General features: G+C 33.5%; 1 protein-coding gene across 1 annotated transcript in view; it reads left to right on the top strand.

Annotated features, from left to right (window-relative positions):
- Positions 1-7,088: 7,088 nt before the first annotated feature.
- Smp_000340 (nuclear hormone receptor superfamily protein-related) overlaps positions 7,089-26,901 on the top strand; it is a gene marked incomplete at both ends in the record, with an annotated part of 54,957 nt that continues 35,144 nt past the window's right edge. Inside the window, one exon of the mRNA XM_018791409.1 lies at positions 7,089-8,018. Coding sequence (XP_018645358.1) covers positions 7,089-8,018 — 930 coding nt within the window. The remainder of the gene's footprint in view (positions 8,019-26,901) is intronic.

The following is a 26,901-nucleotide window of genomic DNA, read 5'->3' as shown; positions in this document are numbered from 1 at the left end:
TGTAAAGAAACTTTGCATTGTTCATTGCGAGCTTTATGGTCTGAATTATCTTTTGAAGGTAGATTTTGAACTAATTTGCCTTTTTTGTTAACTTCACATCTACTAAGTTATCCATGCAGTTTGTGTTTAGATTTCATCTAACACAAGTGACTTAATAACGCTTTCTGCGTGATACAAAAGAACTTAGTTTGGTCTAATCAAGCAAACTTTTGTTTGTTGGTCCTCTGCGTTTGGACAAAGTTTTGGTACCTTGGCCATTACATATTGTACTATGTGACTTCAAAATACCTGCAAAATATACAAATAACACAAATATCTTAATAGTTTTGAGGAGAATGACATACTGCCTGATCTTCAAAAAACAGAAATAACATAATTTAGTGGTCTAAAAGTGATCTTTTACCCAGCAAACATTAATATTCTATGATAAGAATGATTTATTCTCAAAAAACAGTTTGTTACATGAGGCGCATGCCAGTTTACAGGCAATATCAAACTTTTACAAAAGTTGCAATTTTCATTTTAGTGAACTACTCAGCTGGGTTGATATTCTGTAACACATGAATGCAGATGGTTTTTGTAAGAAACGTATTGTCAATATCACAGTTGTCGCGCTTTATGAAAATTGCATTGCAACATGCAACTGATTGTTGAGAATAGATCCATGTAAAGTTGAGAGCTTTTAGAAACCGCAACTTTATATCCTTCCGGAATATCTGAGGCTTTGGTAATGGTTCAGGACAAGGTCACTCGTTCCATATCTGTTTTCCGCGGCGTATCTCAAGGGGGTTGAAAAAGGGTGAAGGAAAAAGAAAGGACGAGGAGCAGAGCAGACAATGTTTATGGAGGAATAGTTAAGGTATAGCTGCTCAGTCTATTTCTCTGTTGTTAAGGTACTTATCAAGCAGGAGCATTCTAATCTGTTAAGGAAAATAAGTGTAAACAAGGTATGAGAGGATAAAGAACTATATAATTAGGAATGGTTCAGAAAGAAGCTTCAAGTAATGGGATTAGGTGTAGTTATAAAATATAGTGCTGAAAATAGTATTCTGATACAAATGGCTGTCTCCTTTCTTTGTCAAAGCTATATGAGCCCATTTCTTTAGAATTTACAGGGTCTTGAGCAGGCCTCGGTTTTGGAGAATTGTCTAGTTTGCTTATAATAGGATTACTCGGTAGGAAGTAAAAGCAATTCAGCGTTTTAGACATTATTTAAAAAGGTATTTTGCATACATAAGTCAGCATCGATACCGTTGGTTCATGACATTCCACAAGACTATAAGGAGCCGTAATTAAACAAAATGTTCTGCCCTACAGACACGGGTGGTTTGAAGTTATATCCCCACCATCATGTATGCTGGTCAATAACGCCACCCTCCTTCTGGACATAAGAAATACATTCTGGATTACTGTATATTGTGGACCTCAAAATTATCTACCGGCGGGATGCATGTACAAACCACGTCATTCAGATACTAAGTTTCACAGACCACTAACGAACATCCTTTCCATTGCTTCGCACAAACCGCATACCTCTAAATTAATCGGTAATTTTAACCTGCCGAATACCACATGGGGTTCGAATTCAGTATCAGGTCAATATAACAAGTTAGTTTAAACCCTAGAACTTTGTTAATGGGTTCAACAGGTCCGTAAACCAACAATAAGGTATAATATACTTGATTTACTGTTTACAATCAACACAGACTCCATCTCAGTGCATATCAGTCATGAGTTTTTACGAGTGATCATAGAGTTGTATTGAGTATTACTCATTCTGTAAACCTTACAAAATTGAACTCAAATGATGCAATAATGTACTGGAGCAGACAGTTTGATCAACATACCTGGGAACGGATCGAAACTCTTATTCGCCGTTTACCTTGGGAAACTTATTTTACCACAAATAATATTGATATTGCTCTTTCTGATCTATACTACAACCTGATACATTACCATGATTGCACTGCTCCAATTGTTAACCATATGGCTTAAAACCCTAACAGAGGCCAGACTACTTTTGAAAATTTTAAAAGAAAGCTGAGAAAATTAGAACACCGCTACCGCGAGTATCATGACGCGTATGCGCTTCAGAGCATAGTTAACTTAATTGACAGAAATGCTTCATCTAAAATATCATCCACAAACAGCTATTATCATTTTTACTCTCGGCTAGACTGATTAATTCATCCCAACACGGGTTTATGACTAAACGCCCATGCTTCACATCGCACCTGGAACTTTTTGGTCAAATTACTCGGAGAACAGATTTTGGTCAGCCAGTGATAATTCTGTACTTCGATTTTAGTAAGGCTTTCGACAGTGTCTCACACAAACTTCTTCTTCTAGAACCCTCATCACTTGGCACACAGAATCCTCTTTTACCTTGGCTCAAATCTTTTTTAGAAGAACTTAGCCAAATAGTCCGCTTTGGATCTTGCTTATCTAAACCTGTGAATGTAACCGGTAGGGTTATACAAAGAAGTGTGATAGCCCCACTACTCTTTCTCCTTTCTACCAATGACGCGTGTTCCCTCTCTCAGTATGGTAAACCTTTCCTTTTTGCCGATGACCTTAAAGTGGTTTATTCATTCTCTTCTCCCACCAAAAAAGGCTTTATTTCAGCGGTAATCCAAGAAGGAATAAACCAGTTATACGAATGGACCGTTTCGTAGAATTCGCCACTTAATGTTGATAAAATTGGATTTATTCACATTGGCCGCTGCCTTAACCTAAATCCGGCTATGAACAGCTTATTTACTTACGCCTGTCACCCCCAATGGAGCATAGGCCACTGACCAGCATTCTCCAACCCATTCTGTCCTGAGAGTTCTTTTCTAGTTCTATCCAATCTTTGTTCATTCTTCTCGTGTCTGTTCCCATTTCTCGGCGTAATGTGTTCTTTGGTCTTCCTCTTTTCATTTGACCTTCATGATTCTATGTGAGGGCTTTACTTGTGACGCAGTTGGGTGATTTCCTCAATGTGTATCCTATCCACTTCCAGCGCTTCTTCCTTATTTCCTCCTCCACTAGAATTTGGCCTGTTCTCTCCTACAGTAGGTTGTTACTGATAGTGTCTGACCAACGGATCCGAATTGTCGTGTGTAGAAATCTGTTAACAAACACCCGTATCTTCTGGATGATGGTTTTCGTAGCTCTCCAAGTTTCCATCCCATATGGTAGAACTGTCTTGATATTTGTATTGAAAATTCTCACTTTGGTGTTGGTTGACAATTGTTTTGAGTTTCATATGTTCTTCAATTGTAGATATGCTTTTCATGCTTTGCCGATCATTGCCCTCACATCTGCATCAGATCCACCGTGCTCATCAATGATGCTGCCCAGATATGTGAAGGTTTTCACATCCTCCAAAGCCTCTCCATCAAGTGTGATTTTGATTTATGCATGTTGTGTTGTATCAAAGATTCTTGTTTTTCCTTTTGTGTATGGTGAGACCTACTACTGCTGGGGCTGCTGCTACACTGATTGTCTTCTCCTGCATTTGTTGTTATGTGTGTGATAGAAGAGCCAGGTCGTCTACAAAGTTTAAATCGTCCAGCTGTATCCTAGCTATTCACCGTATCCCGTATTTCCTCCCAGATTTTGAAGTCTTCGTAATCCCATCGTTCACCAAGCAAAAGAGAAAGAGTGAGAGTAAACAACCTTGCTTGACACTGGTTTTCACATCAAACGAGTCTGTGAGTCGTCCTCCATGCACAAGTTTGCAGTTTTATCCATCATGGCAATTCTTTATGATATTAACTATCTTCTCAGGCACGCCGTAGTGTCGAAGAAGCCTTCATGATGTTGTCCTGTCCACGCTATCAAATGCTTTCTCTTAGTCCATAAAGTTGATGTAGAGTGGTGAATTCTATTCAATTGATGGTTCCACAATGATCCTTTGAGTTGCAATTTGGTCTGTGCACGATCGATCCTTACGGAATCCAGCCAGTTGATCTCGAAGTTCGGCCGCTCTTGATTTGTCTGATGGTCATGCTGATCTCTTCAATTGTTGGTCGGCCACCACCGATTTGGAGGTCCGTGGGTGCTACTTCGATGTTGGGCGGTTTCAGTAAAGCTGGCCGATTCAAGAGTTCATTGAATTGTTCTACCCACCTGTTCCTTTGTTACTCAATGTTGGTGATTACTTTGCCTTCCTTGCTTTTCACTGGTCGTTCTGATTTACGGTAATTTCCAGCGACTTTCTTTGTTGTATCATACAATTGTCTCATGTCTCCTTCTCTTGCGGCCTTTTGCGCCGTCATTGCTAAATCTTCCACATCTCTACGTTTGTCGGTTCTAATGCTCCTCTTCACTTTCTTGTTTACTTCTGTGTATTAGGCTTGTGCTTTGGCTTTTTCTGCTCTTGTTCGGCTGGTATTGATTGCTGCCTTCTTGTTCCTTCTTTCTTCAATCTTACCTAGTGTATCAACAGTGATCCATTCCTTGTGATGGTGCTTCTTGTGGCCCATAACCTCCGGACATGTTGAAATGACTGCCTCTTTTATCCCTTTCCAGTTGCTTTCCATAGTGGTTCCCTCTCCATTGAGTAGATTATAAAAGGAATGGAACTTGTTTTTGAGGGCTATCTTGAGATTTTTGAGTTTGTCAGTATCTTGAAGAAAAGCCATATTGAGCTTTTGTGATGTTGTCCGCGCCGTTGTCTAGTGCTTCTTATGTTTTATTTCCATCTTGGCGACCAGCAACTTATCATCTGATGCTATATCAGCTCCTCTCCTGGTTTTCACATCCTACATCGTCCTCCCTAACTTTTTGTTGATGCAGATATGATCAATTTGGCTTTGTGTATTGTGATTCGGTGAAGTCCATGTGGTTTTGTGAATGCGTTTCTGTGGGAATATAGTGTCGCCTATAACCAGTCTATTGAAGGCACATAGGTTTGCGAATCTCCAACCATTTTTGTTTCTTTCTCCCAGTTCATGTCGTCCTTTGGCGTCTCTGTCGCTGCCTTAGCCTGAGTCTGGCTATGCACAAACATCCACTGAAACCTCTCAAAGCTGTTCGTGACTTTGGTTTAAGTTTAAGCAACAGTTTGAACTTTTCTGGGCAAATTGTATCTCAAGTATTCAAAGCTAGAAAGCTCATCGGATTCATAATGATAAACTTTAATAATATCGAATCGAAATTATTATCATACAAAAAATGTATCTTACCCATTTTTGAAAATGGTATTTTAGTTTACAGTAATTGCAGGCATAATGACCTGATTAAAATTGAAGGTGTTCTAAGAAGGTTCACCAAAGGTGTTTTGGGGCATTCCGACAACAAAGACTATCACCAAAGATGTCAACAACTCAAATTAGAACCTCTTCGGATCATGCGTATCAAACTAAACGTTGTCTTTATCTATCGGCTTATTAACGGTATTTCCTAATCTTCAGTATCCACCCCTTCATACCCTGTGATATCATCCCACATTCCACAAAATAAGGATAATATTCTAGTAGTAGTCTTTTATCCAGGAAACAATACGATTTTATGGAAAGTACAACATGCTCGAAAAGTCCTCTCACTGCAAGAGAAGATTGAGCTGCAGTGAAAGATAGAAATATATATCTGTAGATGTAACTTTCATATATCTAAGTAAAACTTTTGACAAAGTCTCTCATCTGAGTCTTTAGTTAGAACTGGAAAGTTGTGGGATCCATTGTGGAATCGTAAACTGGATAGTCGACTTTGTCAGAAATAGAAGACAAGGGGTACGGGTATATGTGAACCTATCAGCGCGGGAATCTGGAGAAGGTGGAGTCCCCAAATGAACAATCCTAGGTCCTCTACCTTTTTACTTTATGTAAATGATTTATAAACCGTGCTAAAGTCAACTGTTCTACTCTTTGCAGATGACACAAAGATTTCGAGACTCATACACAGTATGTTAGATAGAATAAAACAGAACAACTTAAATTCACTGGTTGCGCAAATGGGTAAATAGTCATCAGAAGTTATTTCTAACAAGCTTGTGGTGATGCGAAAAAAAACTGCGACGATTCATATTACCACACAAGATATGGAGTTTTGTTATCTAAGGAATAGACTATAGAGATCTGGGGGTCATAATAAACAGCGACCTCAAAACTATAAACAGCTTGAAGGCTGCCGCTAACAAAGTCTTCAGGGTCTTATGGGCTGTTAGTGAGCCATTTCAGTACTTGAACAAAGGAATGTTTGGGGTATTATACTTGTATTTTGTGAGGCTGTATTTGGGATATAGGATTGAAGTAGCAAATCTTTATTCCTAGTATCAGGCGGATACACCAGAACGAGTTCAACAGCGAGAGACCGAAATGTTGAAAGGTATCTTTGGCCTATCCTATGAAGACAGACTGAGACACCACAACTTATTGCCATTATCTTAACGCAATTTACAGGGTGATCTAAAACTGTCTTGTCCTATGCCGAACGACTACCTTGGTGTTGATATGTTTTATCTTTCCCTTCTATCTATGACTGATCATATAAGAGGACATTCTAACAAAGTTAAAAAACCGAGACTTAATCGTTTACGTCTGCAGTTTTGTTTCTATCCCGGAGTCGTGAATAGTGGGATTATATACCACAACACGTAATATCAACGCCTTCTAATGATAAATTCAAAGTAAGATCGAACTTCCATAATTAAATAAATCTCAGGGATTAATATAGGTCAATAGACCTCCAATCCTGACTATTGAATACGGAAGACTGAATTCTCCTGAATTTTTACTCATATATTGTGATGTGTTTAGGCGTTATTTAACCACAGCAAAATTATGTACACTTTTACTCGGTCATTCAACTTTATTAGTAGACCGGAATAATATTCACGTACTTCACCATACTTTTGTTAAAACGCACCGCAAATAGATACCCTTTAACGACCTTAGGTAACCCAAGTTTGCCGCAGTGGTTAAACATTTTGGCTTGCTTGGAGTTTCTGGCATGTGGACTAGTTTTGTAAGACGGTATTCCTTTGCTGTTTATCGGTGTAATTTTAGGGCTTAATTTGATCCATTATTTACGTCTATTAATTAAACATAATTTGCAAATTTCTAATATGGTTTCACATGTTTAATTAATTTTTATCAGTGATGGCAATAAGCCCAGAATCAAATTTCGACCTCAAAGCAGATCCTGGAAGCGCATCATTTTCTGATTCTGGTGTAAGCAGCAGTTTCTCTTTAAAAACTAATGCGAGTGCCTCTGTGTCAATCATTCCCTCCCCTCCTTTATCTGGATTTCCTGGATGCACAGATTCAAATGGTTCCCCATCACTTGATCAGCCATATCTAAATTTCCCAAATAAAACTTACCCAGGATTTTCGGACTGTAGCAATTTACCTATGTCTGCTAATCACCCATATCCTTTGCCGTCTAGACATTCTTTTCCTCAAGGTTTTTTACCCAGTCCACCGTCAGCCTATGCTTCAAATTACACCTCTTCACATGGCGTTTCAAATTCGTTCTATCAACGTCAGGTTCCGTCCACCATTTGTTCAGCTCCTAACAGCAACTACGGTTTGTCACAGATATTTCCTCATGATATGTTACAAAATTCCATGCTTGTCAACAGGGATCAACATAACGGTTCTGTTAGTTCGTTAGAAGGTCATTTTTCCCAGCATCCTGACCATGGACAGTTTCCATATTCAGATCCGTTCCACCCCCCTGATTTACGTCCACTTCACATCACTACGTCACCTCGTCAGTTAGGTCCTCACAACAGCCATACTAATATGGGTGATGTAACCTGTACAGATTCTATTGTAAAAATTTCACCTCGAGGTTCTCCTAACGGCGTACCCGATCATTCTATTACCCCTTGTGGAACAGTCAGCTCTGGTCCTGGGTCAATGGTTAACTGCAGATCATCTAGAACCATAGAAAGAGGTTCTGAAGTATCTGCTGCTGATAGTAATTCTAACGTTGGATCCATAAAGGCAACATTCACTCCTTGCAAGGTATGTGGTGACAAAGCAAGTGGCTACCACTATGGGGTGATTTCTTGTGAAGGTTGCAAGGTAAGTGTTTCTATGTGAACCTCTCTTTAAACTCTTTTATATGTTTCTCTGCACTAGCGTTGTACTATTTGCTAAGGGATTAAACTTCAGTGACGTGTCTTTTTATTATTTTGCTTTATTGGGTAAAGGTCCCTCGTGATCCCAAAGTATTCAAAATTTATTTAATTATATTATTTTGAATAAATAGGTCCATGTTTTCAGGATGTTCAATTTATCATTGCTATTAGTTTTTGGTCAGACACCAATATCCACATAACCTTTGCTTGAGACATACTGTGTTCAACAGAGTTGTTCTTGACAGGATATCTGAAAGTTATCATTCCATGGGTACTTTGGGCTTGACGCTGCCAAATAGGTACTATTGTTACAGTCAACCTAATCTCAATGTACAGCACTTGGTTTTGATATTCAAACTACGTACTTTTATTACCATTGTTTTAACTATAAAACGGAAAACGAATGCTAGACAAAAACTAGTAGACGTAAATCCCTGATTTCTCGTTCAGAATGCGTTTGTTTCTGTTGCATATATAGCTGTAGAAATCGAGCTTGGGATAGCTGTGGTCAGAATTTTTAGATATTTAAGAATTGTTCCACTATTAAAAAACAGCCAAAGCAGTCACTTAGTGTAATAAACGTGTTTATCACAACGCATTATATAGATTACATAGCTTCATATAATAAGTATCTCACGGTGTCAGATGACTGAAAGATAGTAACAGTGATAAGAGCAACGAAGAGATTCATAAAACAGACTAACTTCGTTTTCATTTTGCATCACCTTCGTCTGAAGAAATGCCTTCCACTAATAGCTAGTATTTAGGAGTTTATTAAAACACTTCGTTTTCATTTTACAACTTATCTAAGACAACGACAATAATATTTATTGATGTTCAACACGTTCCCATATTTTTTAACTGGGATCTCTGAGACATTTTAACTAACGCTTTTATTTGAAGGTTATGCTAAGGCTGCAGACTAACCTGTCTGGTGGTTTGAAACAAGGTTCATCTTATTTTATTATGTTGCCTTTGGGTTGTAAGAGTAGGGTTTGAATTTTCACAGTTTGTCAAGTGCCCTAGAGGGTTTGCTCTGAATTTTGTTTAAAACCAATTCGTTTAAGTATTTTTTCGTGGAAAAAGTGGCATTATATGAGGAAACTAGAGTAATTAATCATATAATAACGCCAGCAGAATTCAAAATTTTTTCGGTACAGATGTGAGTAGAGATATACAAACTGTACTTTCTTCAAAATTAGTTTTGACTTTTTATGGAGAACACGAAATTCTACACTATCAACTTTGATGTTTAGTTGTATTTGATATTTTAAGGTACTTAGTTGTATCACTCTTATGACCCAGTATAAAACGCCTTACTGGACTAACAAAAGCTAGTTAAGTCCATTAGTTCTTCGTTCCACATATCAAAACTAACCACGTCCGTACTCCTTCCACCTACTTTCCTCATCAAAAAATTGGTATTCTTCATGAACTTATCTGTTACAAACTGGATTGACGTTTCACTTAAAATCTAGCTTGGTTTGATATTTAACTAAATTACCAAACGCCGTTAATTTGATCGAGTCTGTCCATTTAATAATTTATGTTTACTGACCATAGGCAAAACTACTTATAGATACAGTAGAATTTGACCAAAATAGTTAAATTTTCTGATTTTCTCTTTCTAATCGAAAACATCCAAAATCTTGGTAATCGTAAAAAATTCTTTGAGATTATTTCTTGCTGGTATTGTTGTTTTATCGTTTTTAATGTTTCTCGAAACCTCTTTTCCTTGAATAAACAGACATTGTCTATTCCCACACAAAATTTGTTCATCTGTCTCCTTATGATTTCATGAGGGAAAAAGGGAATAGTTTGTGATTAATTTCAGACTGATGGGTATTTTTCAGGCTGTCTTTATTGTTTGCCAACAATCTGTGATATTTTATATGATCACTTAACTGAGGAACATCTCTGGTGAAATGAACAAAGCCACTGATTTTCTGTAACTGTTTCATTTAACGAATGCATTGCTCAATCCTATTCACCAGCCAATTCAACCCTAATGTAAACAATCATCAAAGAAAATGAAAAAGTGATACGTATATAACGACATTTTCTGTTAACAGTATTAATTATAAAATCTAGCTTAATTGCGGGTAGTACTTTTACAAATTCTTTTATTCTACCCTCTCACACACACATCTCAATCAAGAAGAAAACAATTAACTGTATAAAATAATAAGTAAAATGGTTACATTTGGCAAGCAATTATCCTATAGTCAATTATCTCATTTGGAAAAATGCTTCAGTATCCATTTTATTTACCAGCTTGTTTACAGTAATAATATCTCTTTACTAAAAAGAACTTCAGATAGAATATGCATAGTTAAATGCTAACCTCATTCTTATAATGTTAATCATGATTCTTTTGTGATTACTTTGATCCCTTTACAATAATCTCAGTTTAAAAATAAAGTGCTAATTCTTTCATCATACTATTAGTTATATCTAGCATGCATTATTTTGCAGTACTATTTGGCTCATAAAACTAATTTGATGAATTCGAAGTCACGACAAAATAAAAATATTCGTGTGCTTTCACTACCGCGTTAATTGAATTTGTGTTAACTTATTCAATAATCTGGAAAAAAAACTTTTATGACAAGCACATAAATTTCAATTATTATTGTAAGGTATTTGTGGAGTTTGTTGGATTCTGTTGTTTACATTACCAACCAAATTTAGTCAGACAACAGTTGAAAACCAAGAAGCGTTGTTTCGTACCAGTATAAGTTTCCTTATCAGAGTACATCCATGACCCTGCCAGAGATCAAATACATCATTCATGGGTCTCCATAAGCTCTTATCATTTAGACCACCAAGTCATCACCCAATGGTTTACATGCCACTTACTTGCCAATGTTTCACAACCATCTTCTATTGCCTGCAGTGGATCACTGTTCCACACTAAATTTCACTGAATTTTACTAGTCACAGCTTTTCACAAGAACTTTCTGGTTGGGTAATAAATGCACACTACTAAGGAGTCACATAGTAGGACAAACCAGTTGTCTAGTACATTCTAGTTTAACTAAGATTAGTCAGTGATGTAAACTGAAAATCTTAATTAGTTGTCTAATTAAATTCTCTAGCTTTATCTATTGTCTATTTATTCTATTCCATTTATTTAACACTTCCAATACAACTAATGGATATACATTAATCTTAATTAGAAATCAAACTTTTCTTTTTCATTTAATTAATTTACCGATATCTCATTTGTACATCAGAATGTTTGTTTGTTTTTTTTGTAACTCACTCGTTTTAATGATCAAGATTCTTATTTACTGAAATCCTTGTCAATAATAAGTTTCTTTTTTAAATTTAATTCATACCTAAAATCAGATATGATTTCACTTTCTTTTCTTAATATTTAAATTCTTCATCAGAAGTAAATGAAAAAAGGAGAGAAAAAAGCTGCTTACATTTATCAAGTTTTCTTTTGACGTTCTGGTTATTTCTTAATTATGATGCAGGGTGTTTTGAAATACCATCGGTTTACTTAAGTTTTTTTATAATAAATTCATAATTTACACTGTCAAATATTCAAGTGTGATTTGTTTGTTTGTTTTTTTTAAATAGTCTTATGTACCATGTTTATTGTAAGTTAATTAAATCTGAGAATATAAATCCATGAAATTTTCAGACAAAAGTTCAAAATTATTTTCATTTTACGTTCAATATTAAAGTATTCAATTGTTCAGGTTATTAAAATGCATTTTATTTACTTATTTAAACACATAAATATTGGTACAAAGGAGCATCGGATACATATGCGCCACACAAATCTCATTTCATCTGTGTGAAGGCCGTGATACTGCCCGGGTACCCAAACTGAAGCAGGTAGTTTTCTTAAAGGTCTGACCCACAAGGCAGTGGAGCATCGTAAGGAGATGCAGTCCCGTTGTAGCCGGTGACCAACAATAGGTTCATACGCCATTCGTTCCTTCAGGATACTGGAGTCCATATGCACCATTGGTTTAGAATCAGGGTTTGCCAACTCCCCTAGGTGGACTCTCGGTGTCCACCAACCCAGTTAAAGCGCCGGACATTCGCTTTTCGTCCTCTCACTTTCGTAAACAACAGTAATGCCACTGTGAGAAGGCAGTGAGTAGGACTTCCCTGGCAGACGCTGTATATGCGTGGCCATATGAGAGCATTTCGAGAGGGAGAGTGTACTATCCCCACTCTCGGCCGTACCAGGGCATTTGGGAGCAAATCAAATGAAACCAATAAATTTAGTGACAGCTTTATGGATGGTGAAATTTCAAAGTTACTCTGTTCTGGATTTTATGTTTCATGTTTTGCTATACAGCTTATATAACTCGGTATTTTTCTTCATTTGAAAATGATATGTTTCATCTAAGATAATATATGTACAGAACTTTATTCGAAGTGTCTTTTCTAAGACTGTCCTAATAAAAGAATCCAATTAGAGTATATCAGAGAAACAATAAGTAATAAATGCATCACTTGTAGTGTAGGCAAGATATCCATATACCAGCGAAACAATTAGTTTACTGCTCAGCAGTTCTCTTCGTTCTACGTTATAGATGTTAGGCATCCGGATTATGAATAGTGAATATTATTAGATTCTTTGATATTCAATCGTAACCGTCTTCATAGCACTACTCATTGGTATTGGTACCACTGATTCAGCACTATTGAGGTCATGCATAGGATAATAGGTAAAGATGGCAAATCTATTGATGAAGTGGTGAATCTTCGTCAGCTGAGGTGATTTGAGGAATGTTTTACATACATCTAGTGGCGGCCTATCTGGACTCGCAAGGTTGGTTGGTATAGGAGTAATCTAGGAATGGTAAAAGCAATATATTGCATCAGTCCATGAAGTCCTTGACACGTGGACTAAGCCGTGTAGTTAGATAAAAACTGTCTAATTGGGTTACGTGCAATTATGTGGCTAATAGATAGAGATTTTTGGCGGAATGACTTAGAATCGTTCTCAACGGCGCAGGTGCACTCACACTTTTTACTCCTTTAGATCTCCAGTTATCGAACTATCTTATGGTATTCTTTAGTCCATGAACCCATATTTTCATTTCGAATAATTTCCATGTTTAAGCACTTCTACTACTATTAATATCGATACTACTTCTGCTACTCTGACGTCTCGCTGTGCCGATGTAGTAAGATAACTTCAACCAATACATATACGTGCCAATTTCTACGTTATGACTGACTGACTAAATTACTGAATTCTATCTACGATCATAATGTTTGATTTTTATGGTTTAGAATTATTAATTTCATATTAACCAAGAGTTTTTAACAAGATGAACATATATAAAGGAGAAGCCACTGTAAGTAAGTTAAAAGGAGTGGATTTGGTAATTTTAATTTCAATATTGAATAGAATAAGGGGAAAACTGAAGAATTCATTTAAAACGTATTGAAAGTTATGGGCGTTCGAAATTTGTTACTTAATAGACAGTGAATGAATCTACATTACTGCTACTAACTGTAAACCATGTCACTTTGAAGTCTCTAATCCTCTCTTATAATTATCTTGTAGGTCCCAAGCAGATAATTTGCGCGTATCTTAATATCTAAAAAAACAATCACCAAATATTACCTGTTATTTCAGAGGTTTTCTTTTAACATCGAAACCTAGCCAAAATATTCAACAGACGAGGCTTTTCTTTAAAAACCGTCTAGCTGATTTCATACTGAATAAGTCGACTGAAAGATAATAAGTCTATCTTTTCACAAACAGTCCATTTTTATATTTCTTTCCAACTTTCCCACTTTCACTCTATGTCCCTCCTTTCATATTTTGATTTTTACCAAGTCTCTGTCTCTGTCTTATAAACTTTCCTAGCCAAAGGAAAAATAAATAAACAATCATATGATCAATCTGTTTACGTACTTCTTATCTCATAGGAAATTTAAAAGGTCATTTATGTTAAATAGTCAATAAACTTTATGACTCCATTCGTAAAGCAAGTAGTAGAATATTTTTCTTTTCAACAAAAGTTAATAAATAATTACTGAATTGTCGCGTAATGACTGAGCCTATAGAGAATTTGTGTAGTTTGTACAACTCAGAAAACTATCACGAAATAGAGTGTATAGTTTCACAGTTTGTGTGTGAATATAAAACAACATTGTCATTTGTTATAGGATAGGTGACTAGTGATAAAATCAAGAACTCACGTTTTATCGTATTTGGAACTCGTCAACTGGATACATCTGCATCCTAAATTTGATGTTTACATCGGGTCTCGAACCTAGTACCCTTATCTTTAAATGCCAGTGGGTTATCCACTAAGCTACTGAGTTCAGATAACCACCCACTTGTGTGACAGGTATGACATTTATGTTATTATTAGAAGCTATTTGAATTATCCTTTTGTTTGTAATCTTGGTTGAATTTCTGTTTAGCCTTTATTGGCATATATGCATCCTGTGCAAACTGCCTCTTTATAACCAGTTTCCACGACCTTTCATACAATTAATATTCTTTCTAATAATGATATTGTTAGTTGTAGTCTGGAGGATAGTTGATTTTATGCTACTTTTTATAATAAAAACCTACTGCTTTTTTGTGATAAATTATGATTGGGCAATCTAACATCATACTAAATTACTTCTATTGCATCTCAAATCTTAAAGTTTCTAGTATTTTGTATTTAAAACCACTGACTGAATAGCTTAAGGAAGCCTCAGTTCTTTAATAATTTGAAACAGTTGTAGGAACTTATGTAAAAAGGGTTTTGTGGAGATCCGCTTAATTTTTAAGTCTCATTTGTCATATATTGAGCCCAGTTGAGAGATCACTGAAATCGACAAGAGTTGGAATTGTATCACTGGAAACTTGCCTAGTGATTCTAATGGTTAGAAACTTGTCGCGAGACTTGAGTTTTGAGTTCCATCGCTGGTGATGTTTGGATGTTCACTGTTAAAGAGTCTTATGCAAAGTAAAAAACAACCGTGAATTCCCTCCTGGTTTTCAATCATGCCACAACTGCGATCATTTTGTGACGAATACAACCTGCAAGTTGTTGGAATTTCATATTTGATTGTCTGTTTTTCTTTACATAACCATAATGACTGGATCTAAAAACGAGATTTAATTGTAGCTAGACTTCAGTTTTTTTTATATCATATATATCGTCAGTGTAATCGAACCAAAACTCTTAATTTCTCGTAGTAAACTGTTTGCCAGTAAACTAATTCAGTGATTGATACTATTGCACCACCCTATGTTTATTTTAGACACCTTCGCTCACTGATAGTTTGGTGTGAGTATATTTTTAGTGGATTGATAGCCTTAAATATTATAATATCTAAATAGAATACTATCATTACATAATTTTGGATACATTTAAATTTGGAGCGAAAGGTACTGGGTTCGAGTCTCAGATAAGACGAAACGCGCGTCCTGGATTCCACTGCTAGCCACTATCCATCTTTGCTTACCATTTAAATTATTGTTTTGATTTATTGGGTTGAAGATATAGGTTAATGAAAAAGTTGTAGACCCATACCAGTTGATATGTTTGGTTCATATGTTAGACCTATTTGATGTGGATTGAAATCGGAAAGATTGCTAATGGTAGTTTTTGAATTTACTGTTTATCTGAATCGCATAATATAGTGTAGGCTTCCTAATCGATATCGTCAATCAGAGACTCTAAATGACAAACATCTAATTGGAGCCGATAAATTCGTTCAACATTCAAGTCTTGGACTGTTTTAGAAAATAAAACTATACCTTTTGTGTATATAGCTATACATAACTTTAAATTATTTATATCCTCCAAAAACACTTGAAGGTTAATAATGAATATTATACAAATATTCGTTCCATTTAGTCGTGCATTTAAGTGTGGTAAATCCAATTTTATAACTTCAATCAAGTTTGTCATGTTTTTGATGAAGTAGTGAGTTATTCATGTGTAAATCTTTGACGACGATAGTGATTCTCAAAGAGTTAAAGCTTTACACTAACAATAGGCTACTGTATACTGCTAAATAATGATCATAAGCTTTCATTTGATATTATAGAAAGTATTTTCTCAAGGATTAGGAATCTGATCTACAAAATAAATTCTAAATCAAAGTTAAATTTCATGTTAGCAGTTATCGCGGAAGTCTACTAGGAACTTTGCATGAAAACTCATATTCCTTCAGATCCCATCACTTTCTATTCAAACTTATACTATGAAAAAAAGAAAACAGAATTACGTTTTACACAGTGGTTAAAAAATCTGTGAACATTTCTACATTATTTTTATTCAATAAAATAATCCTATGAAAGCCATCGATAGTTCCTAAGTTAATCCTTACAATCATTTTCTCTCCCTTGATTGAAATCCAAATGCTTAACAGACGCCCAGAAAAATAAATACGAAATCCATTCATTAGAAATTACATTTCTTTTTTTTAAAAAAAAACGTTTTATTTCAGTTAGATTCTTAATTATTAATACGTGGATAATGTAACAAACTTATGTAGTATCTATGTATGTATGTATGATGTAGTGTAGGTATGTGTAAAATCCGACCGCTAGTTTACAAATAGATGTCTAATACAACAAACGCCATCTATCATTCAACATGAATTTATTTACGTTTGGTTGTTGTTATTTGTTCGTTTATTTATTTTTTTTCAAAAAAAGAGACGAATTTATTTACATCAATGTGTAAAAAAATTTGCCTGCCTTAATAATGATGAATAGCCAGTTAGTTAATCAGTAAAAATGAGTTTCTTTCTCTATGTTATATATGTCAGTAATTGTGTGTGTGTGTGTCCGTCCACACTGTTGTACTTTTGCATATTATTATTATTATTATTTCAACGAAGGTCATATATAGATAGATATGTGCTTACTCTGTCTATAGATCTATATGACTGTATGTTTGTTAGTTTGTCTGCCTATTTATCTGTTTACATATTTACTTATTTATGTTAACAAATATAGACCGAAAGAAAAAAGACAAAAATGAGAGTCCCCAGGAAAATAATGATTTTTTTTCTAAAATATTAAGCACGAAAACCATTATATCATGTATTACACTATGATTGGTACAAACTGTTATACAGTACCTACCGTATTTAAATATATAAAAACACTATAATAATGATGATAATCATGGATTCATTAGAAAAATGTACATAATCATGTACTTTTAAGTTTAAATAATTTGTTCATTTATCTTATTTATGGATTCATTTTAGTATATACTTAAGATATAATAAGCCTATCACAAATCAAGAATATTTCTAATTAGTTCCTCGCTTTTTATTTTGTTTCCCACCATTCTCATATAATATTGAATTTAGAACAACACAATACCAATGCACACAAAGTACATAGATGTACAAGTTTTATTTGTTTGTTTTTTAAAATGATTCAATATAAATTTATTGAAGTGTATTTTGTAATATGACACATCAATACTGGGATGTATGTACATCTAAATGACTAGTCCTAGATAAGATGTAGATGATGTAAATTCCACTGTTAAACAGATCCCGATTTTACCTAGGCTGTTAAGATTATACTCTGAAATGATGGAGAAGATTTGTAGCTCAGGTGGATGATTTTGATGGAGTTTTGTTCACTGATCCGGATGGTTTGGTCGTACAGTTTTCATCGTTCCTCTGAACGACATCATCAACACAAACTTCGGGTGGAAGTTTGTGCTCTGTTTCTCCTAACTGAGGTTAAGCAGTGAGGTAAAACTATTGACCTTCATAGAAAAAGATCATTTTGCCATGTACTCAGTTACAAGCTTATCTTAATTGATACCTATAATTTCTAATTTCATTTCTTTTTGTAAAAAAATGTACTGTTTGTATAGAATTCTCAGTTTATGATTATTGACATATAGTTTTAGTTGAAATAATAGTCATGTAACTGTCTACTAAACTTTCAAGGTTAATCGTTTATGCTCTCTTCATTTCTGCTATTTTCATGTCTGTCTAATGTACATATGCACGTAAGCGGACATACGTTTTAGTCATATGATAATGCGTTGTTTTATTAATCTTTATATAATTACAAGTAATCATTGTAGTTTAGATTATATAAGAAATATACAGTATATTCATTTTGCATTGTTTATTTAAATCTTCCCATTGATGTTTAGGACTGCAATTAATCAGTCTCTTATTGGCATATATGCATTCTGTACGGAGCGTCTCGATATTGCCTTAAGTCACAAGCATTGTAAGCAAAGATGGATGGTGGCTAGCGGTGGAGTCCAGGATTCGCGTTTCTTCCTATTTCGGACTCGTCAGCAGGACGTACTTGCATCTCAGAGCTGATGTTCACTCCGGGATTCGAACCCAGCGCCATCCTCTTAAAATACCATTATGTTATCCACTCAGCTACTGAGTCCTGGTAGCCACCCGCTTGTGCAATGGGATGAAGTTTACATTAAGTGAGTATTGTTTGTTTGAGTCCCATACTAGAACGAAACAGCCATCCAGTTCTTCACGGTTTTCAATGACGGTCTATCATTAATCGGTTCATTGTTTCAGTGAAACTGATATCATCGTCTAAATTTTATATTATCTTTTGTCTACTTTATCTTTCTACATTGGATAAGTGCCCGAAAGTAGACAGAGTATTTATTTTGTTTTTTGGTACAGAAACATTGTACAATTATTTTCAGGAGTGAAAAGTTCTACCATACTGTTCGGCTTAGAATAGGTTACAATAGTCCAGATGCATTCACTCTTTCTATTCCCTTAGATTTTGAGTTTTAAAGTCATCTTGCACTTTTCTATCATAGGAATCCATTATTTCTCAGTTTAGTTTATCTATGTCCAATGTTTTGTATCACTAATGATAAAGTTACTACTTCAACTACTCTGGCTGATAATTTTATTTCGCTTCCTTGATATAGTGTGATAACTTAAGCCAAACACAAATTTCTACGTTTCCTGTGACTGATTGACTATGTCACTTATTTCATCGTTATTCCGAGTTGAAACTTGAAACCATGCTTAAATGTCTGTATTACTTGTTTTCCGAGTACTATATTGATTCCGCGGTTACAACACTTGGCTGTCAACTGTTTTAGAGTGCTGTGATATTTGTAAACTGAGAGGATCTCAAACAACAATTATGATTCAAATCCATGTATGTGAGCCAATACTTAACAAACAAGTTACATAATTTTCAATTCGTTTCAGTTATCTAATTAGGTTTATTAATCACAGTGCTCACTGACGCGATTTATACAAAGTTTACAATAGATATACACGATTTCCAACTGCAATGCACTAGTTTTTATTTATTTATTTTATTTGAACACATAAATATTGGTACAAGGGGGCACCAGATATATATGCGCCACACAAATCTCATTTCATTTGTGTGAGCGCTGTGATACTGCCCGGGTGCCCAAACCGAAGCAGGTGGTTTTCTTAGGGGGCTACAACCGGAGCCTTTGACCTAAAGGTCTGATCCACAAGGCAGTGGAGCATCGTGAGGAGATGCAGTCCCATGGTAGTCGGTGACCAACGATTGACCTATACGCTATTTGTTCCCTCAGGATACTGGAGTCCATGTGCACCACTGAAATGGAATCAGGGTTTTCCAACTCACCTAGGTGGACTTTCTGTGTCCACCAACCCGGTTAAAACGCCGGACATTCGCTTTTCGTCCTCTCAATTCGGTAAACAACAGTAATGCCACTATGAGAAGGCAGTGAGTAGGACTTCCCTGGAAGAGGCTATATACGCGTGGCCATGTGAGAGCACTTCGAGAGGGAGAGCGTACTCTCTCCACTCTCAGCCGTATCAGGGCATTTGGTGGAACTATTTATTTTCAGTATGAATATTACAGCATAGCAAAAAAGAAACAGAACTGTCTTAAAGTCATTACAGCTGGAAATAATTGATAGTTTATCACGTCACATAAAGTTATATTTTATGAAAAATACCAATTTTGGTTTTCAATGTAAATTCTATGATGAATACTACTTACAAATCAACAGATTTCTTTCAGATGAGAAATCTTTATCAAGTTAACTATTGCCTATATGTTTACTGTTCTTGCTGAATGTTCATTAGATGAGAACGAGACGTAGTTGACTGATCAGTGAGAATATTACCAATTACTCAATGATTTACAGAGAATACAAGTTTAGTGAGAATTTTTAAGTATTTTTAATTTAAGACAAGGCATAAGTCATCAAAATACTCTGCTAATTATCACTTTTCAATTGGCAACTATCTTAAATTTTTTGAAATAACAAAAGTGACTGATCGCATTATTCAATAAACTATAAAGTGTTCAATAAAAACATCTCTTCGATGAAGTCATGCAATCGTATTTATAGTTAACGTGACATATAACAGTCTATAATTAAAACTAATTTGAATGCTTTGTTACATGGCGAAATGCTTGTCTAGTTTATCATAGACCACTATGTACAGGCTACGATTGTACAGTTTAAGTTAATAATATCATAAAAAATACAACTTCACTGAACTGTCTCCCTCTTTTTCATTAATAGATATCCATTTCAAGTCGAATCATCATTCACAGACAAATGGTTGATTATTTACACTAGTAGTGCTTTTTCTGCAATCATTGAGTCGTGTGTTTGAATCCCACTTTTCTGTACTTCAAAGTATATGATCAAGTAGACATTTAATTCACTAATCCTTACTTAGACCAATCTGTATCTCATTGCCATAAACATTAACATGTGTTTAGTTAATGAATTACATTAAATCAAATTATTATCAACCAACTTGTTTACTTCTTAATTTCTTTGAAACAGATTATAGGTTAGTTTGTATTAAAACTGATAATTGCAGAATAATTCAATTCTAGATTGAATAACTATGTCACTGATCAACTTTCGGTTTAAAAAATAAAAAAAAGTTATTACCATTAAAACATCATAGTTGAAAGTCTAGCTTTTTAAATATTATAAATGACGATCATGGGTATTAGTAGTGCAAATCTAAAGAACTCTATGAACTTTTCACAATGTTAAGTACATGTGAGTAGTTCTATTAAATACGAACAGGTGTATATCTTCGTTATGTATCTTCCATAGACCTACCAGTTGGATCGTCATTACGTCTGTTCCCTTCATTATATCCTTATCAATTAAGGTATTGACACTTTATATCATTCTTGTTTTAGTTTTCTTATGGATATAATCTTACTTAATTTTCCTTGATAAGTTTGTTTGTAAAAATTGTTAATTCTTGATGCATATCAATAACTTGTTAATGATTACAGACTTTGGTTGAAATGTCTGAAAATCAATCATAACTTATATACATTCACTCCAGAACTTCATTTCCAGTATTACGTCATGCATACCTGTTTTCGATCTATATCCTCAACGTTTTATCTTCCGTTTTATCACGACTACTTACAATTATTTCGACTCCGTTGTTCAGCTTGATCATTATTATTAATTCACCAATAACTCATCGTCATATATATATATATATATATATATATATATATATATATATATATATATATCGTCCAGTAGTTCTCAAAGTTGTATTACACTTGCAACCTATGTTTGATTGAGATTGATACATTCGTCAGTTAATGTTAGTTAGCCAAATATAATCAATTAATTGTTATTAAAAATGTGTAATTCATAGTATTGTAATGAAGGACTTGCAAAATTTCACTGTCTAAATATTAATTTACACGGACACATCCGTGTATACAGTTTATCAATAGAAAGCTCGTCAAATGATTAAATAATTAAAGCCAACTAATGTAAACACTCACGATATTTGTAAGAACTAGTTTTAAAAAGATTGTGTTGAGAATACATAATTATTGTCAGTCTATTAATTATCATCATAGCTTATCGTTTAGTTTGTTTTACGAGAGTCCATGTATCCTTTCATTTATGCATTCACTCAATTAATTCCTCCATCACTGCTCTCTCTCTCTCACTTTTTCTAGTTTTGCGTCTAACTTACTCATTAGTGGTTGCCTGATATTCAGTTGTTTATCGATTGTTTGTTTATTTTTTCTACAAAAAAAAGTTAGATGTGACTGTTTGTTTGTTTGTTGTGTTTGCACATAAGTATGTGTGCAATCATGTATGCACTTGTGCTTTTAAATGTGAATATAAAGCCAGTTAATTACATCTTAGTTATTAGTGTTGGTTGTAATGATGATGATTATTACTGTTGCTATTTTCTTAATAATTGATTTTCTCTTAGTGATTTCATTTACGAATACTGTCGATTGTACTATTGATATTATGTTCACAGTATTAGTAGTGTAGTAATAGGTTGATATCTTAGTGAAAATTAACATTACAGATGGTTTAGGAATCATATACAAATGAAAATCTCTCGCATATACGTATTAATTGTATTAATTATATCTATTGGACGATGTGTCACTTAGGTTAGTTATTATGCATACTTGTAAAACTCTATTCAACCATAGTTGTATTCGAAGGATCACTCATCATGTAAGTATTTTAAAGTTTGACAATGTATACTCTAGGATAGCGGTTATATTTTAATTAAGTGATCTCATCTCTATACACTGGTTTCGACGAGTTGAACATGTTTTATCAATGCCGTCTCCGAATCTTATATACCGCATGTTTATGATAAAGGATGAAACTGAGTAGGGAACACATACAATGTATCCAGTTGATTCATAACAACTTAACCTTTGAAAAATCAAAACCAGATTACTTATTAATAGCCATAATGATTAATGTCACTTATCTGATACTTATTTCCTAGATATTAAAAATAATCTTCCTTTCATTATTTCCATTTTGAATAAGTGAAAATAACTGTAGACATCTCCATATATTACACTTTCTACTGTATTTAATGCTACTGTATTTAATCAACTGATAACTGAATTTAAAAATGGCAGCATATTCAATATATAACTTTTTAAACAATGTATATATAGATCTTTTTACATTTGCATACATCTAATCGTCATTATTTGTTAGTTGACATGTATATAAACATTTATTAATGAATAGAATGTTATTACATTATGATTATGATTATTACTACTAAGCCTATGTATTTATACAAAGTATTAACATTAATAATTTTGTTAACTACGAAACATTTTTGTTAATTTTGTTCAATGATCATTTTGTAAACTTGCCAATATTGAATATGGTACCTCAATTTCATTGTATATTCACTTGTTTACTAAAATTTGCATGTATATACATGTGTATATGTATGTATGTATGTATGCATGTATGTATGTATTTACATAAGCGTGGGTGAATGTATACATGCACAATTCGATAGAGTTGCTCATATTATTAATAAATGTTAGAAATAATTATAATAAATATTACTATCACTGCCACTATTAACAATACTATTATCGTTATTATTATTATTACTATGAAGCTGTGGTCGTTTGTATATCTAATCAAACTGTATAATATCTAATTTTAAAAACAAATAAACAAACAAAGCATCTACCCTGTCAGATCCATACACACACACACACTCAAAGAGAGAAACAGTCATGTTTACAGATTAGTTAAACTGTGAAAAAAAATACTGAGTGTTAATGATTTACAGTTTTAAAGTCAAGGACAATATTTGCAAATGTACATATACATTGCAGTATCGATTGTACATGATCAATGTGTAGCACACTTTTTCTTGTTCAAATTAATAAATACTTGAAATTCTCGTGTCAACTTAATAATCTGAATGTATTCAGTCGTTTATAAGCTGCATTTCATTCAGTTAACTGGGTTCTTAATCATATAAATGAATTCGTATAGCTGATAAATAGAAGGATTTATGTATTATATGTCTACCTATAACTGTTTTTACATATAAGTATCAGAGTGAAAGTATTAGGTAGTTTTACTTAAATGATAACATGAACGTTGTTTGCTCAATGCTCAATCATGAAGTTCAATTGATCCGGATGATAATGGTGTTAAACTTAATAATATAAATTAACATTTAATAAAAACGTTTTAATACTTTAGAATTGAAAAATAAGCGAATAATACTACTTAACAAACTTTGTTTTTTCCATCAAATATACTAGTTAAATGAATCATTTATTTAACTGTTACAATTTCATTATTTCAGGTTTCATAACTTGAAGTGTATCTCATGTTTATTGTTACTCATTAACAATTTGCGTTCGTATCCTTGAGAAAACTGAATACACGATTATAGGTCTGAACTCGTTTACTCTGTTTTAGAATCAATGGTATTTAATTCCAAACTTTAAACATTAGAGTAGTAAATATCTAGTTCATTTTTATTTGTATCTATGAATTTTACATTCTACACTATTCGTTTTCGTACAAATTGCTATCAGATCAATAGTCTTACGACTTAGCTAAACTTACCTACTCACAGTTGTTCGTTTGGTGTCAATATTGCATATACAGTGGCTACACAAAACATGGATAATATTAAAAGGATAAATATTTAAATGATTTAAAAATTTAAATATAATTCATATCAAATTGAATATCTTTAACGCAATAGCACTACTCCATAGTATTTCTTTTTGTATAAGTAATCATTCTGCGAGAGCTTCCGAATTACTTTCTACTCGTATTTCCGTCAATCGTCTACTATGTAAAACGGTGGCAACTACACTATTTACTGTTTTAATTTCAGTAAACATATTACTTTCTAATTAAAATATTGTATTTGTTCTTTTCTTAATTATTTCACATTTCTCTTTTGTTGTTGTCTGCTTGTTTATGCATCTGTATATGTACATATGACGTAGAAAACAGGTTTATTGTTGTTGTTATTTCTCCATGGTTGTTACTACTGCTTGTTATGACTAGAATAATAATAATAATAAATCATACATAATGAATGGTCTCTCTTTACTAGATAGGCATAAATGGCTAATATATGTATATTCAGTTATTTATTTATCTGTTTATTTATTTATTTACTCTCTTCTCTTTAATCTATCCACCTACCTATTTATCTACTCATCTTTTTACTTGTAAACAACTTTATAAACCCAATAAAATGTTAAACAATGTTAAGTATATTGGCCAAACGTGCTGTATATATATATCCTGTGTTCGGACTGGAACATGATAAATTTATTAGTATTATTACGTTTGTCTACTAATATATACATATATACATACATATATATATATATGTTGTGTGTGTGGTGATATGTGAGTGTGATGACAAATTGGTGTTGCCTGTTTCAACATGTTTAATTCCTTTATAATTTCATCCATAAAGCATAATGAACTTGGGTAGTTGCTATTTCTTCTGTTATTATCATTAGTCTTGTCATTGTCATCACCATCATTAACGGTATCAATCAATAAATCCTTTTTCTTCTCATCGTTGTTTTGTTAATTTGAAGTGAATGTTATTACTTGGGTTTCCGGGTTTTATTTCTATTTTTTCACATTCTTAAAAATCCACATTGATGATATATATGTAAAACATACACTTTATTGTATTCTCGATTGAAAGACTTTTATTGCAGAACAATTAATTACACCCGATAAATTTATTTGATTATCAGTATTTTACAGAAAAAAAACATAAAGACAAAACAAACAAAAAGATACATAACGATATCTCTTTATGATGTTGAAATCTCTTCAAAAAAAATCAGTCATACCGTTAACTTGATAAACTGGATTGGACTGAAAGAAACACTGAAGATTGGAAAGAAAACTATTCCGTATATTCATTACTTCTTACTTACTTAAAAGATAGTCCACTTAATATATACTTTAGTAGTAATCATTTTGTTTCAAATAAAATAGGAACATTTCCCCATCATAATATTAATTAATGTCATTTTAAATCTCTGCAAAAATTATAACCAAAGAATGTGAAACTGTTGTTGTATCACAGTTTAAATATTCCTTAATATTATACGTGCTTAAATGAATACACCATATAAATGAATGTGTGTACTGTTGATGAACCTTGTTATGGGACAAAATAGCAATCCATTATTTCCTGGTTCTAATTGGTTGTCTAATTTTAGTCGGTTCGTAATCTCAATAATACTCAGCAACAATCGACTGCATAAATCCCTATATTGATCCTTAATTTTCCCCACTAAACAATTGTTCATGATTTAGGTTTGTTAGCGTATTAGTTAAAAAAATAACAATTAATCTCTGTATTATCCGTGTTGATTTCTGTATCAGAATTACTCTATTTTGGGTAATATGAGTAATACTAATAATTGGCATATTTTCTATCATCTTTTTTGGTACCAGACACATATTTCTAGTGGCACTAGTCGTTCAACATTGTGAATTCACAGGAGTAAAAGGTGTTAACTGCTAAGTATTAGCTAACTGATCTGAAGTTAACGCACTCTCCTAGCAATGCCTAAATATTTTCCATTTAATTCCTTGTGGTGTAGTTGATGTGCACTATTGACAAGAAGACTCATATATGAATAAAATAACTATCCAACATTTCTTGGTTCTTAATTATTATCTAACCAAAATCACTCAGTCTCTGATAAAAACATTTTTTCTAACCATAAAATAGTCCCATCAGTATAGTTGAAGAATCTTTTGTCATTTTACTGTAAATAGCTTGTTATCCAAATAGTCAAATTTTCATATTTGCATGAAATTAAGTTCATATTAAAAACGTAATACTTTCGGATGAGCTTCTAAAGTGTGAATTTAGAATAATTGAAAATGTTCTCATATTCATTATATAACAATTAACATAGTCTAGAAGAATACTTACACATTTAATATTCTTTCATTTCAATATCATCATTACTTTTGTACTTTCATTACTAAACTATTGTAAATATGTGCAGGTATGTTTAAGTGAATGTATACCATCTCATGGAT

The sequence above is a fragment of the Schistosoma mansoni genome (assembly GCF_000237925.1).
Source record: "Schistosoma mansoni, WGS project CABG00000000 data, chromosome 3 unplaced supercontig 0044, strain Puerto Rico, whole genome shotgun sequence".
Lineage (NCBI taxonomy): Eukaryota > Metazoa > Platyhelminthes > Trematoda > Strigeidida > Schistosomatidae > Schistosoma > Schistosoma mansoni.
Note: the sequence above shows the minus strand (reverse complement) of the source record. Positions and strands in the feature narration are given on the sequence as shown.